This window comes from Salvia splendens, chromosome 15, assembly GCF_004379255.2.
Source record: "Salvia splendens isolate huo1 chromosome 15, SspV2, whole genome shotgun sequence".
In the NCBI taxonomy this organism is placed as follows: Eukaryota; Viridiplantae; Streptophyta; class Magnoliopsida; order Lamiales; family Lamiaceae; genus Salvia; species Salvia splendens.
In genome coordinates this window covers 934,199-946,406 of record NC_056046.1, presented here as the reverse complement: position 1 = coordinate 946,406, position 12,208 = coordinate 934,199, and the positions used below count along the sequence as shown (strand labels likewise).

The 12,208-nt window shown below is 36.8% G+C and overlaps 2 protein-coding genes across 2 annotated transcripts; both read left to right on the top strand.

The window, feature by feature from the left end:
• Positions 1-49: 49 nt before the first annotated feature.
• Positions 50-4,693, top strand: LOC121768040 (putative late blight resistance protein homolog R1B-16). Its single transcript, XM_042164384.1, has 2 exons — positions 50-2,558; positions 4,588-4,693. Exon 1 carries the CDS (start codon positions 61-63, stop codon positions 2,506-2,508), a length of 2,448 nt encoding a protein of 815 aa, XP_042020318.1. The 5' UTR covers positions 50-60; the 3' UTR covers positions 2,509-2,558; positions 4,588-4,693.
• A 3,775-nt stretch (positions 4,694-8,468) lies between these two features.
• LOC121768579 (protein DEEPER ROOTING 1-like) lies at positions 8,469-9,867 on the top strand. The gene is made up of 4 exons (XM_042165110.1): positions 8,469-8,474; positions 8,555-8,618; positions 9,076-9,686; positions 9,805-9,867. Exons 1-4 carry the CDS (start codon positions 8,469-8,471, stop codon positions 9,865-9,867), a joined length of 744 nt encoding a protein of 247 aa, XP_042021044.1.
• Positions 9,868-12,208: the final 2,341 nt, after the last annotated feature.

Genomic DNA, 12,208 nt, shown 5'->3' with positions numbered 1-12,208 from the left:
TCTGCTGATTGCTTATCATATGAAGACTTGTACAAGACTCAAGTGGATTTCAGACAAGACATGGATATGGATTTGATCAGGAAAGACGTGATGGGGATCATTGCAGTCAAAGATCAGCTAGAGAGACAAGTCTCAGCCTCTGCTGATTCCCCGCCACCTACAGACTTGCATGAGAGTTTGCAGAAGGTGATAGGAGACATGGATTTGATCAAGAAGGAAGTGATGGAGATCGTTGCACTCAACCATCAGCAAGTCTCATCAGCTGCTACTTCATCAACATCTTCTTCCAAGGTATCTTCTCTCTCTATGCCGAACAACACAACCATGGTGGGTTTTGATCATATCATGATTCAACTCATGGAGAAGCTAGTTTATGGAGAACAAAATCGCCAAGTCATCCCAATCACGGGGATGGGAGGAATTGGTAAGACCACTCTTTCCGTAAATGCTTATAAACATCCATCTATTAGTCACCATTTTGATATTTGTGCTTGGGTTACAATTTCTCAACAATATAACACAAAAGAACTTATTTGGGAAATTCTATCCCAAGCCGATAAACAAGGGTTGATTCGAATGAGCGAAAAAGAAGAAGAAGAAATAGAATTAGCGCTCCATCAATGTTTAACAAATAGAAGGTATCTAATTGTGTTTGATGATATGTGGAGTATTGAGGCATGGGATGCGATACAACGCTATTTACCTGACAATAGTAATGGTAGTCGGATAATGGTGACAACTCGGCTATCAAATTTGGGATCTCAATTGGATAACAGTTGTGGCCTTAAAATGAAATTTATGGATGAGGAAAGTAGCTGGAATTTGTTTTGCAAAATTGTGTTTGGTGGGAAATGTTGCCCTTCGGAATTAAAGAAAATTGGAAAGAAGATTGTGGAGAGTTGTAGAGGACTTCCATTATCTATTGTTGTGATGGGAGGTCTTGTGGAGAAATTGGAACGAACCAAAGAGTGTTGGGAATGTATTGGGAGGAGTGTAAATTCATCAGTGAATATGGAGAATGATATGCATTGTTTGAAATTACTGAAGTTGAGCTATAACCATATGCCAATTTATCTTAAGCCGTGCTTTCTATATCTGGGAATGTTTGAGGATAGTAAAATTCAGGTATCGAGAGTCATCGAGCTATGGGTTTCTGAAGGATTTTTAAAACCAATAAACGGCAAGAGTATGGAAACAATTGCAAAAGAGTACTTAGATGAACTAGTTGATAGAAACCTAGTTCTCGTTCACATGTTGGGGTCAACTGGAAACATGAAGTACTGCAAAATCCATGATTTGTTGAGAGACCTTTGCTTGAAAGAAGCTCAACAGGAGAGGTTTTATGATGTGGTCGGGCAGCATAGTCCTCAAGGCACGTGTAGCCAACGACGTCTAGCTATTCTGGGAAGTACTTCAAAGGATCAAGTGGTTGATGCCATGAAATCTAGACCATATGCCCGTACATGCATGAGTATTCATAATAGAGTCCATCCGTTGCCCTATTTAAAATTGTCGAGGACATTGAGACTATGCAATAGAAATGACTTTTCTCTGTGTGAATATTCTCTGAGAAAATGTTTTCAGTTGGTTAATTTGAGGCTTCTTGTCGTTCGTTTTGACAGGCGCTCTAGCCAAGTTCCTTCTAACATGAATCTCCTCTGGAATCTGCAGACATTAATTGTTTCTTCTTTTCGATTAATTAATGCACCGGTTGAAATTTGGAACATGTCTCAACTGAGGCATGTTAAGGTCAGGCTTTCAACATTGTATCTCACAGATCCTCCGAGTGACAACATAGTGATCATGGAGAATCTACAAACCCTCAAAGGAGTAAGGAATTTCAAATGTGATGAGACGATGGTTTGTAGAATTCCCAATATCAAGAAATTGAAAGTTTATTATCATGATGATCACGTCTGCGCCCAGAATATCGAACGTCTGCAAAAGCTGGAATCTCTAAGCTGCTATTGGTTTCCAAGATGTGATTTGATAAAGCTAACTCTTCCACCCTCTCTTAAGAGTCTAACTCTTGCAAGTACAGATTGTAGAATGGAAGACATATTGGAAAAGGTAAGTACATTACCCCTTCTTCAAAAGCTCACCTTTAAATATGGATGTTTCACAACAGGCAAATGGGAAACGGTGGAAGGCCAATTCCCCAGTCTCAAATATTTGTTACTAAGCAACAATAATTTGGAATGTTGGACGATGGAAAGCTCTCACTTCCCACGTCTCGAGCACCTTTGCCTTTTTTGTTTGGAAGATTTGAAGGAGATCCCTGCAGAAATTGGTGAAATTCCGACACTTAAATCCGTGACTCTGTACAATTGCAGTGAATCGGCTACTAAGAGTGCGAAGAGAATGGTAGAGGAACAAGAGGAATTGCTAGGAGAAGATCAACTCTCCTTCAAAGTCAAAGTTTACATCCCCAAAGATGACAACTGTGAGCTGCTGCGGAGCCTGACAACTCCCAACTTTGAAGTTTTTTGTGTGGTGGAATCCCTATGATTGTTTTTTTTTTGAGATTCCCTATGATTGTAAATAATAATAAAGTTTTAGACCATCCACAACGCGTCTCGCGCCGGGCTCGCGTCTCGTCTCGGAGAGACGAGACCCCCGCGAGACGCATTGCAGCGCCCATCTCGTCTCGAGCTCGCGACCGTCTCGTCGCGTAGCTCGTCTCGGCGAGACACGAGACGAGATGTCTCGCCACGCGCCAGGGACACGTGGCACGTCCCCATGCGTGCGTGACGCCCACTCGCTGGCCCGCGAGTGGGCGTCGTCACTGATGACGCAATAATTCATTTTTTAAAAAAAAAATCGATTTTTAATAAAAAAAATTTTTTTTTTTCAAACGGTAATATTACCGTTAAATATTTATTTTCATTTTTAAAATTTTTAATTTTTTTACTCTATAAATAATTCTATTCCATACTCATTTCAAACACAAACACACATCTATTCCTCTCAAATCCTCTCTATCACTCCAATTTCCATCTTCAATCAACTCAAACAAATTGATCCTTTTGAGCAAATGCGCCAATTAATGGAACCATCACTCGAAGAAGATCGACGACGAGAGGCGGAGGAAGCCGCACCACCCCCACGACGCTCCCGGAAGTACATCAATCGGAACCGGGAGGAAGCCGCCGCACGGTTAGTACGCGACTACTTCTGCGATAACCCGATTTGGGGAGATACCTATTTCCGTCGCCGTTTCCGCATGCGGAAACCGCTATTTCTCCACATAGCGAATACTTTGGCGGCCAGGGAGGAGTTCTTCCGAGAAGGGTTCGACGCGGTCGGTCGTCCCAGCCACACGACGCTGCAGAAATGTACTGCAGCCATCCGGCAGCTTGCGACTGGACAAACGGCCGACATATTCGACGAATACCTGCACATCGGAGACAGCACTGGGCGCTTGTGCTTGCTCAACTTCTGTAGAGGCGTCCGGGCAGCCTTCAGTGACGAATTTCTCCGGAGGCCAACCACGGAGGATTGTCAGTTCCTCCTCAACCTGCACGAACAAGTGCACGGATTCCCCGGGATGCTTGACAGTGTCGATTGCATGCACTGGCAATGGAAGAATTGCCCGGTGGCTTGGAGGGGTTCCTACACGAGCGGCCACAAAGGCACCCACCCAACCGTTGTACTCGAGGCCGTTGCCGACTACCGACTTTGGATCTGGCACGCGTACTTCGGGGTCCCTGGCTCGAACAACGACGTAAACGTGCTCCAACAGTCCGACCTCTTTACCGAAGTTTTGGATGGTAAAGCGCCGGCCATCAACTTCGTCGCCAACAACCGGCGGTATAAAATGGGGTACTATCTCGCCGACGGCATCTACCCGAAGTGGCCGACCTTCGTGAAGATGTGCGGCAGGCCAGCGAACCCAAAGCAGGCTCTTTTTGCGCAGAAGCAGGAGGCTGCGCGCAAGGATGTGGAGAGGGCGTTCGGGGTTCTCCAAGCGCGCTTCAACATCATCAAAGCCCCGGCTCGTTCGTGGTTCATGGAGAGCATGGTCGACATCATGTATACTGCATAATCTTGCACAACATGATTGTCCGAGACGAAGGACCCGATGCCGGAAATTGGTTCGACCCCGAATCCCCCGGAAGCTCAACCGCAAGTAGTCCGCCGCGAAGTGGAGCGCATCCATCTATACAAGAACGGTTGGCTATTCGGGCAAGGACACGCGACTCTAGCGCCCACACCCAACTCCAAGAGGATCTAATTGAGCACATTTGGGAAAACTTTGGCGGAGAAGATTAAATTATGTCATTTTTATTTTTTTAGAATTTTAATTATGTCTTCGTTTTTTTTAATGTTAAGTTGTAATATTGTTTTAATTTTAATAAAGTGTGTTTGTTTAAATTGAATTGGGTTTTAAAAAAAATTATAAATTAAATTGAATGAATAGTAATTAAGAGACGGTATAGAGACGGTTAAGAGACGGAGCGTTGCAGGTTCCGTCTCTTAGTTAAGAGATGGAGGAAAAAAGGACAGTGGGGCCCTCAAATAGTGCTCAAATAGTAGTTAAGAGACGGTTTAAGAGACGGTATAGAGACAACGTTGTGGATGGCCTTATGTCTTTCGTGTTGCTCAAAAAGTCCTATGATATTATTAATGTGGTCTTAGAATCTCTCTTTTTTCAATAAGCTAATTTAATAGTTTACTATATTCACATTTTCATCCAAAACTTTAATTTAATAGTTTTTTATTTTTTTCGATTTAATTAATAAAAACAAAAATTGCACGTGGCAAATTATAGACCACAAGTTTTCTAAAATCATATGGTCTTAAATTAGTTGTAGTTAACCATTAAAGAATGAGTTAACAATTCATTACTCAGCTTATTTATCAATTTTTTTTATAACTAGACTCATCACAATTATCATTATCATTACTTAATCGAAGTCTGATCCTATTTCGTTCATAATACACTCGTTTAAATTAATCAATTTAAAAATATAATAAAAATGGGTTCGTCATTCCACATATAACATATCCAAACAATTTATTAAATTTGTGTGCAAAATAATTGGATCAATACTTGGTGGTGGAGAGAAGACTATTTCTTCAAATTTAAAATTTATGTATTTAAATTTGAGGCTTCTTGGTATTAATCCTATATTATTCAGTCCGTAATTTATTTTACTTGTTTTAGTTCATTTTATTCTATTCTAGATAATTATATCTCATACAGTTTATTTATTAAAACTTAAATGTTAGCAGCACTTTGCCCAAAGCAGCAACTGTGTCAATACATGGTGGCCAAAGTGCATAATACTTATTAATTTATTAATAAAAGTGTTAGAAAAAAGCCATAACTTTAAAAAAGATCATGATGAATTATTTTAGCATGCATCTTCCAAGTTGACACATACTTATTGCTAAGAATTCCACAAGTCCACAACCAAACATTGTTTAATAATACTTTTATATCTACTGGCAATAATTCATCAAAGTTATGTCCTGAATCATACTTCCCATTCATGCCGCATAAATTTCGATGATATTGGATCTGAAGTAACTATATCAGATGGAGTATAAATTACCTGAATTTTAATCTTCAATATTAGCTCTTACTACTACTTAATGACGCATAACCCTTATGCGTCACTCCCTATTGACGCATAAGAGATGCGTCATTCTTTAATGACGCATAACCCTTATGCGCCATCTTCAAATATTAAGGGTTGCACCAAACTATTCTCTACGCTTATGGAATTTATTTTAATGGGGGCCTCCCATGCTCATTTACAAAATGCATGCCTATATCAACCCTAAACAATTATGGGTCCCCACTAACACAAATTGCACGTTTAGTTATCATTTATAAAATCTAATTACTCAACATATATGGTTGGATAGAGATGTGATCAAATGCAAACTCTATATATTATATAAGGTGTTGTGTTGACATTGCATTGACAAGGTATTGACATCAAAATCTTGAACTTTTATACTATGTTGACATTCTGTTAATGTTGTGTTGACATTGTATTGAAGAGTTTGGAGTTTGTACAATAAATAGAATTTGCATCTTATCACTATCCGAGTGGGATATATCTCCCATTCTATTAGAAATATCAAACGAGTCAATTTATTGAATTTCGGATCAGTCCTATTTTGATTGCAAGTTAATTGGGTTGGTATTTTTTCGCATTGAAGTTGTCAATCTAAAACGTTCAAGTTTTATACTATCTTTTATGGCTAATCAGACTAGAATCCAACGATGAAAATTAATCTATATATGCATATTTAATTCTTAATAATTCAAGACGAGTAATTTTAAGTTTTTAGAATATAGTAGGAATGATAGATTTGTTAGGCACTAATGTGTCAAAATCGAAAAGACGCACAACCCTTATGCGTCTTTGGTTAATGATGCACAACCATTATGCGTCGTTAAAAGACGCATAACCCTTATGCGTCACTCCCTAATGACGCATAACCCTTATGCGTCACTAAATAAAGAGCATGATGGTTATGCGTCTCTCTATTAACGACGCATAATGGTTATGTGTCACTCCATGAGTCAGAATACAACTAAAACCCTTCATTAAAATGGAATTCCATTAATATGCATTATCAAAAAAAGAATTTTTCCGTAACATGCCATACCTAGTAAGGCTCTGATTGGCGGGGACCAAACTTGAAACGTGTTCGAATCAAGTGAATTTTTTCCATTAACTCAAAGTAATGAAAAGAGTATTTTAGTTGTCATGCTAAAGAAAATAAAGTCCAATTCACTTTGTAAACAAAAGTATTTTTTTAATCTTTTATTGGGATTTAAACATTAGGATTAATTGATACCGTTTGACTTATAACATGGATTTTAAGAAATTTAGTAGAAAGTGGTTAGAAAAAATTAATGAAATGTGGTTCCTACTTTTATATATTAATTTTATAATAAACTGTTAGTTACATACAATAGAAACAATGGTGTTTAATCGTAAAATCAGTTGGAAACAATGTATCGTATTTTAATTGATAAAATGTTTTTTCTTTATAATTAATAAATCAAGAGTTTGAATCCTTCACTTGTTAAATCAATCCACTGTTATTGTTATCTTCATGTTAGACAAAAAAAATCACTTAGAAGTTAGAAATTTTAGGAGGATTTTATTACAGACCTGTTAGATTCTTATGAAGCCATTGATCTTGACCAGCTCGTCAAATAATTAAATGCATAAATATTACCCTATCACGAATTATGATGCATTTTTGTCACGTTTCATTTGATGTACGTACTCAAGTTAAAAATGGCATTGGAATTATGTACATGTATATATATAAAAAATAATACTAAATATAAATTTAAACCACAAAGAAATGAAATTAGGAGAATTTCTTCACATGGGTATGTGATAACTAATTAAGTACTTAACTAAGTATATTAATTGCATATATTTATTTTGTCAAAAACACAACTTGTTCACAGTTCATACCGTGGCGCCATATGTCCAGGTTCTTTGAATCGAACGAATCGATGAACATTCAACTTTATATTTATAATTAAATTTTAATTTTATCGATTTACATATAATTTTTTAAGCGTATTTAATTTAATAATAGTATTTTTAAGGAAATGTGACTTTTCAATTTCCAAGAATTCTCTGATAGTGAAAAAGAAAAATGAGTGTATACAATTTATGATGGATTTCACGTCGAATTAGAGTAATAACTAATTAATTAATATCAATCCAATCTATGTGGGAAACTATGTGTATTAGTATATTATATTTGTGTGTGTGTTTGCGTGTATTTTCCATTTTTGAACTTTGTATAGTTCTTGCAGCTTCTAGGTCTACTCCTACTAACTTTTTTATCCCCTTAAATCAATTCTTATTTTTTTAGTTTTTCTTTAACTTACAAGTTAATTAAATCCAAACACTAATTTATTAATAATGCTTCTTCACACATAGGGCCAATATATTCTTTCTTATTTATTATTTCTTGGATTAGATATTCTCAGGGATTAGTGGTGATTAAGGCCTTAATCCGCAAGATTAGGACTTTAGCCTCGTGTAAAATATATAGGTGGTCTTATGATATATTATGCCTCTCATTTTTCGAGATCATTACACACTAATCTTCACTTTACCTCAAGATTTGCATTAATCTTTTGGATTTACATATAAGTATAAGTAAAACCAATGAGAGACTAACATATAAGAAGTGACCTTGTTTTTGCATTGGGCATGTATTTAGGCATTGAGATTTTAAATTTGATACTAGGTTAGGTTGGGTTAATCTCTTGCTAAAAAGAATTCAAGATTAAATATATACATATATTTTGGAATTTGCACCAATAGAAAAGCAGCTTCATCCTACTAATCTAATCTATAATTGTTAGTGCTAAAGTTCAATTTCATTGGCTTCTAGGATCTGCTTCTTCAAGACTTTCTTTTTCTTCACCAAAATCTCTACACCCACCACCTCTTAAGAGTAATTCTTGCACAATGAAGGTGAGAGATTGGTCAATTTAACTATATATTTTATTCATTTTTTCGTTTCTTATGTTACAAAATGTGTTGTTTTTGTGCAGTTCTTCAACTGGATGCAGAGCAAGTTCAATGGAGATAAGAGACCTAATTCAGTTCCTGTTACAAGTAAGTGTTTTTTTAACCCTTTCAAGATTCAATTTTAATCAAATGTGTGACATATCATATTGCAAAAGTAGATAATTCACTCTTTCAAGATCCAATTTTTATTTAAATGTGACACATATTCACTCTTTCAAGATCCAATTTTTATTCAAGTGTGAGGCATATCATAATACAGAAGTAGATTTCCACTCCTTTTCAAAACCAATTTAAAATATGGGACATATCATATTGCAAAAGTAGATCATTCACTCTTTGAACATCCAAATTATATTCAAATGCGAGACATATCATATTGCAAAAGTAGATCATTCACTCTTTGAAGATCCATTTTTTATTCATATGTGTGACATGTCATAATGCAAAACTAGATAATCCACTCTTTCAAGATCCAATTTTTATTCAAATGTGAGACATATCATATTACTTTCAAAATAAGAGACACAACATTACATAAAGACAGCAAGCTGGGCTAATCAACTAATGTCTGAAAATGAGTTCTTGACAAATAAACCGAACCTAACACCAATCATCTTTGCAGATCACAGAAAGAAAGAGCCACCAAAGGAAGAGTTCAGCGACTGGCCCCACGGCCTACTCACCATCGGGACTTTTGGAAACACAGCCCGAACAGACAACAAGGAACAAATTCAAGCAGCAGAGGAGCAATGCTCATCTCCTGATCTCTCAGAATTCACAGTTGAGGAAGTAGGGAAGCTGCAAAAGGAGCTAAAGAAGCTCCTAACGCGAAAGACAGCTGCTGAGGAGCAGCCGGCTGATCTCCCATTGAACAGATTCCTCAACTGCCCTTCTAGTTTGGAAGTGGACAGGACTAATTCAAACAGGTTCAGCACGTACTCAGACGACAAAGATGAGGAGGAGATTGATCGGACGATCAGGATCATCCTAGGCAGATGCAAAGATGTGTGTGAGAAGAAGAAGAAGAAGAAGAAGAATTATACACTTGGGAAGAAGTCCTTAACCTTCCTTGTCAAGAAAGTCTTTGCTTGCAGAAGTGGCTTTGCCCCGGCTCCTAGCATTCAAGACACTCTTCAAGAATCAAGAATGGAGAAGGTATGACCCTTAGAAACATGTGTTTCATATGATTAAGATTTTGGGTCAAATTTAAGTTGCCATTTTGGACATACATTTAACTAACCAGTGCTTGCATTGTTGTTTTTTTGGGATTTAGCTTATGAGGATAATGCTGACCAAGAAAATGAACTCTCAAAAACCTTCAAGAATGGCATCATAAGAGATGCATAGAGGATTATACAGGGCTAAATCCGAGGCAGACGAAGATCAAGAATCGCGCTATGAGGGTGGAGAGGTATCATCTAAATGGGACAAGGCTGATTCTGATTGTGAGTTCTGTTTTTTGAAATTTGATTATATTTTTATGCATAAGAAAAATGAATTACATGTATATATGTATGAAGACTAATAGTTATAGTGTTTTTATGTGCAATTATTGTGCTAGAGATTTAGATAATGCACAAGTTCATCAAGATTTGAAGAAAATAAGGAGACTTTGAGGAGATAAATATGGATCATGAGAGATTTATGAGCAAATATTTTCAATAAAAATATTTATTTTACAAGTGAACATGTATTTGTTCTTCTTGTTGATGGGAAGAAAACTTTCCTTCTCTTTTTTCATGTGAGCATTCATCGATTTGGATGAATTCATCACATGTTGTATATTATTCTCACCAGTTTTTTTATAGTAGTATACTATAGTTTAGATTTGACTCTTACTTTTATATATCATACTTTGTTTCATAAGTAATACTACTACTATATCACTTGTATGTGTGTATGTGAATTCTCCGCTTTTCTTTAACATGTAGAATGTGCCCGATGAAATATAATACGAGACTATAAGAGATAGCATACTTCAATGGTAAGACAATGTATGCATTTTTCTAAAGCCCTTTAAAGATATCAAGTTCTTCCAGATTCCAATTGGGAGTTGGATCCCCTATTGTGCTCCAACCACAGCAGACTGTTGTGCCTCACCCATCACAATATTTTAATATTAAATTTTTTTATTAATAAAATATATGTTTGTGTGTGCACAGCAGTCCCTGACGTGGTTGGAGCAGAGTAAGGGGATCCAACTCTTTCCAATTGTGTTTTTGTTTTACATATTGACATGACTTCTTCTCTTAAATTGCAAAAAGAGCCCTGAAGGTTTAGTGCATTTACATAACTCACTACACCTTGTGAGGTTGCGGCGGACCGTAGGGTTCATGCTTGTACTTGTGTGGCGGCTGATCAGAGGGCGGAATACCCGGTGGATCGCGGCTGCCTGGAGGGTCCCAACAGGTTGCACGTCGTGGTCGGACCAGCTGGTAAGGATGTAACTGTTGTGCGGCCTGAGGAGGGTCGTATTGATGACGGTGATAGTCGATATAGTAGTATGACATATTGACGGACTGAGGCGTGGCTGTGGTGGATGATGATCGATTGACTTCGATGCGGCACATGGGAATCATTCTCGTCGGGTGTTGCAAAAGTAGAGTTGTCCAGCGACGTAGCTGTGATTCGATCGGTGCAAAGCACCGATTTGTTAGGATAAACCTTCTATCGGGCTGATCGGCGATCGATAAATGTCTGCCGCGGGCGAGTGCCCGTCGAGCACGACGGTTGTCTCACTTTAGAGAAGATTATGAACGATAATATTGATATTCTTGATTGATTTATCAAATAATTACAATAACTCATATTTATAATGCTAATAACTAACTTAATGAACAAGAAAATAAAGATATGGAAAAGATATGCAAATCCTAATTTATCTAACTAATAATGCTCGTATCACCGGGCCGGGGTCCGGGTATATATATCATCACTCATCAGGATGGGCATGTGAGATTATATAGGTCATTCCTATAGAAAACTCATAATACATATACACATACACGAGACATGTACTGATGCATCTAGCCATCGAAGCAAAACAAAGCACGTTGAACAAAAATCAAATTCAACTGGAACATTCTTAAGGCATTCAATGATCATCAATATATGCATATCCATGTATACTAGTTGAGTGAGCCTAGTCTCTTGTACTGAACAGAGCAAGTTCTAGTCTAATAGCCTTTTTGAAATAAAACCTGTTGGATTGGGCTTTTGAAATGTTTGGGCTTTACTTTGTTGGGCTTGGAATATTCTATATATGGGATTCAGTATCTCGGCCCAATGGACATGGCTTTACTAATAATAAACTCAAACTTTTAAAAATTTTGATCATCATATAATATGTTGATATTGGGTATGAAGTAATTATATATATACCTAATCTAGATCTCAATTTTAACTTTTAGAGGAGTGTTATATTGCTAACTCAATACTTAATTGCTAATTACAACTAAATAATTTGTCATTAGATATTCAAATTAAGGACCTATATCATTAGCCCCAGAATGTCAATATGATCAAAAAAAACGTCAATAAGGGTATTAAGGTCAATTTACAACAAATTAGTTGTAACTAACTTTTGAAAAATATCTCATAACTTTAAAACGCATATAACTTCCTCGATTTAAATTATTTTTTCGCACAACATATATCAAATTAAAGATAATTTTATA

What these genes read in the sequence shown, in the direction of transcription:
- LOC121768579 (XM_042165110.1), top strand. An exon ending in TAATTCAGTTCCTGTTACAA is followed by an intron (nt 8,619 to 9,075) that starts GTAAGTGTTTTT and finishes ACATAAAGACAG; the next exon opens with CAAGCTGGGCTAATCAACTA. An exon ending in AAGAATCAAGAATGGAGAAG is followed by an intron (nt 9,687 to 9,804) that starts GTATGACCCTTA and finishes TTTGGGATTTAG; the next exon opens with CTTATGAGGATAATGCTGAC.
- LOC121768040 (XM_042164384.1), top strand. Translation starts at nt 61, where the DNA reads ATGGATATGGATTTGATCAGGAAAGACGTGATGGGGATCATTGCAGTC.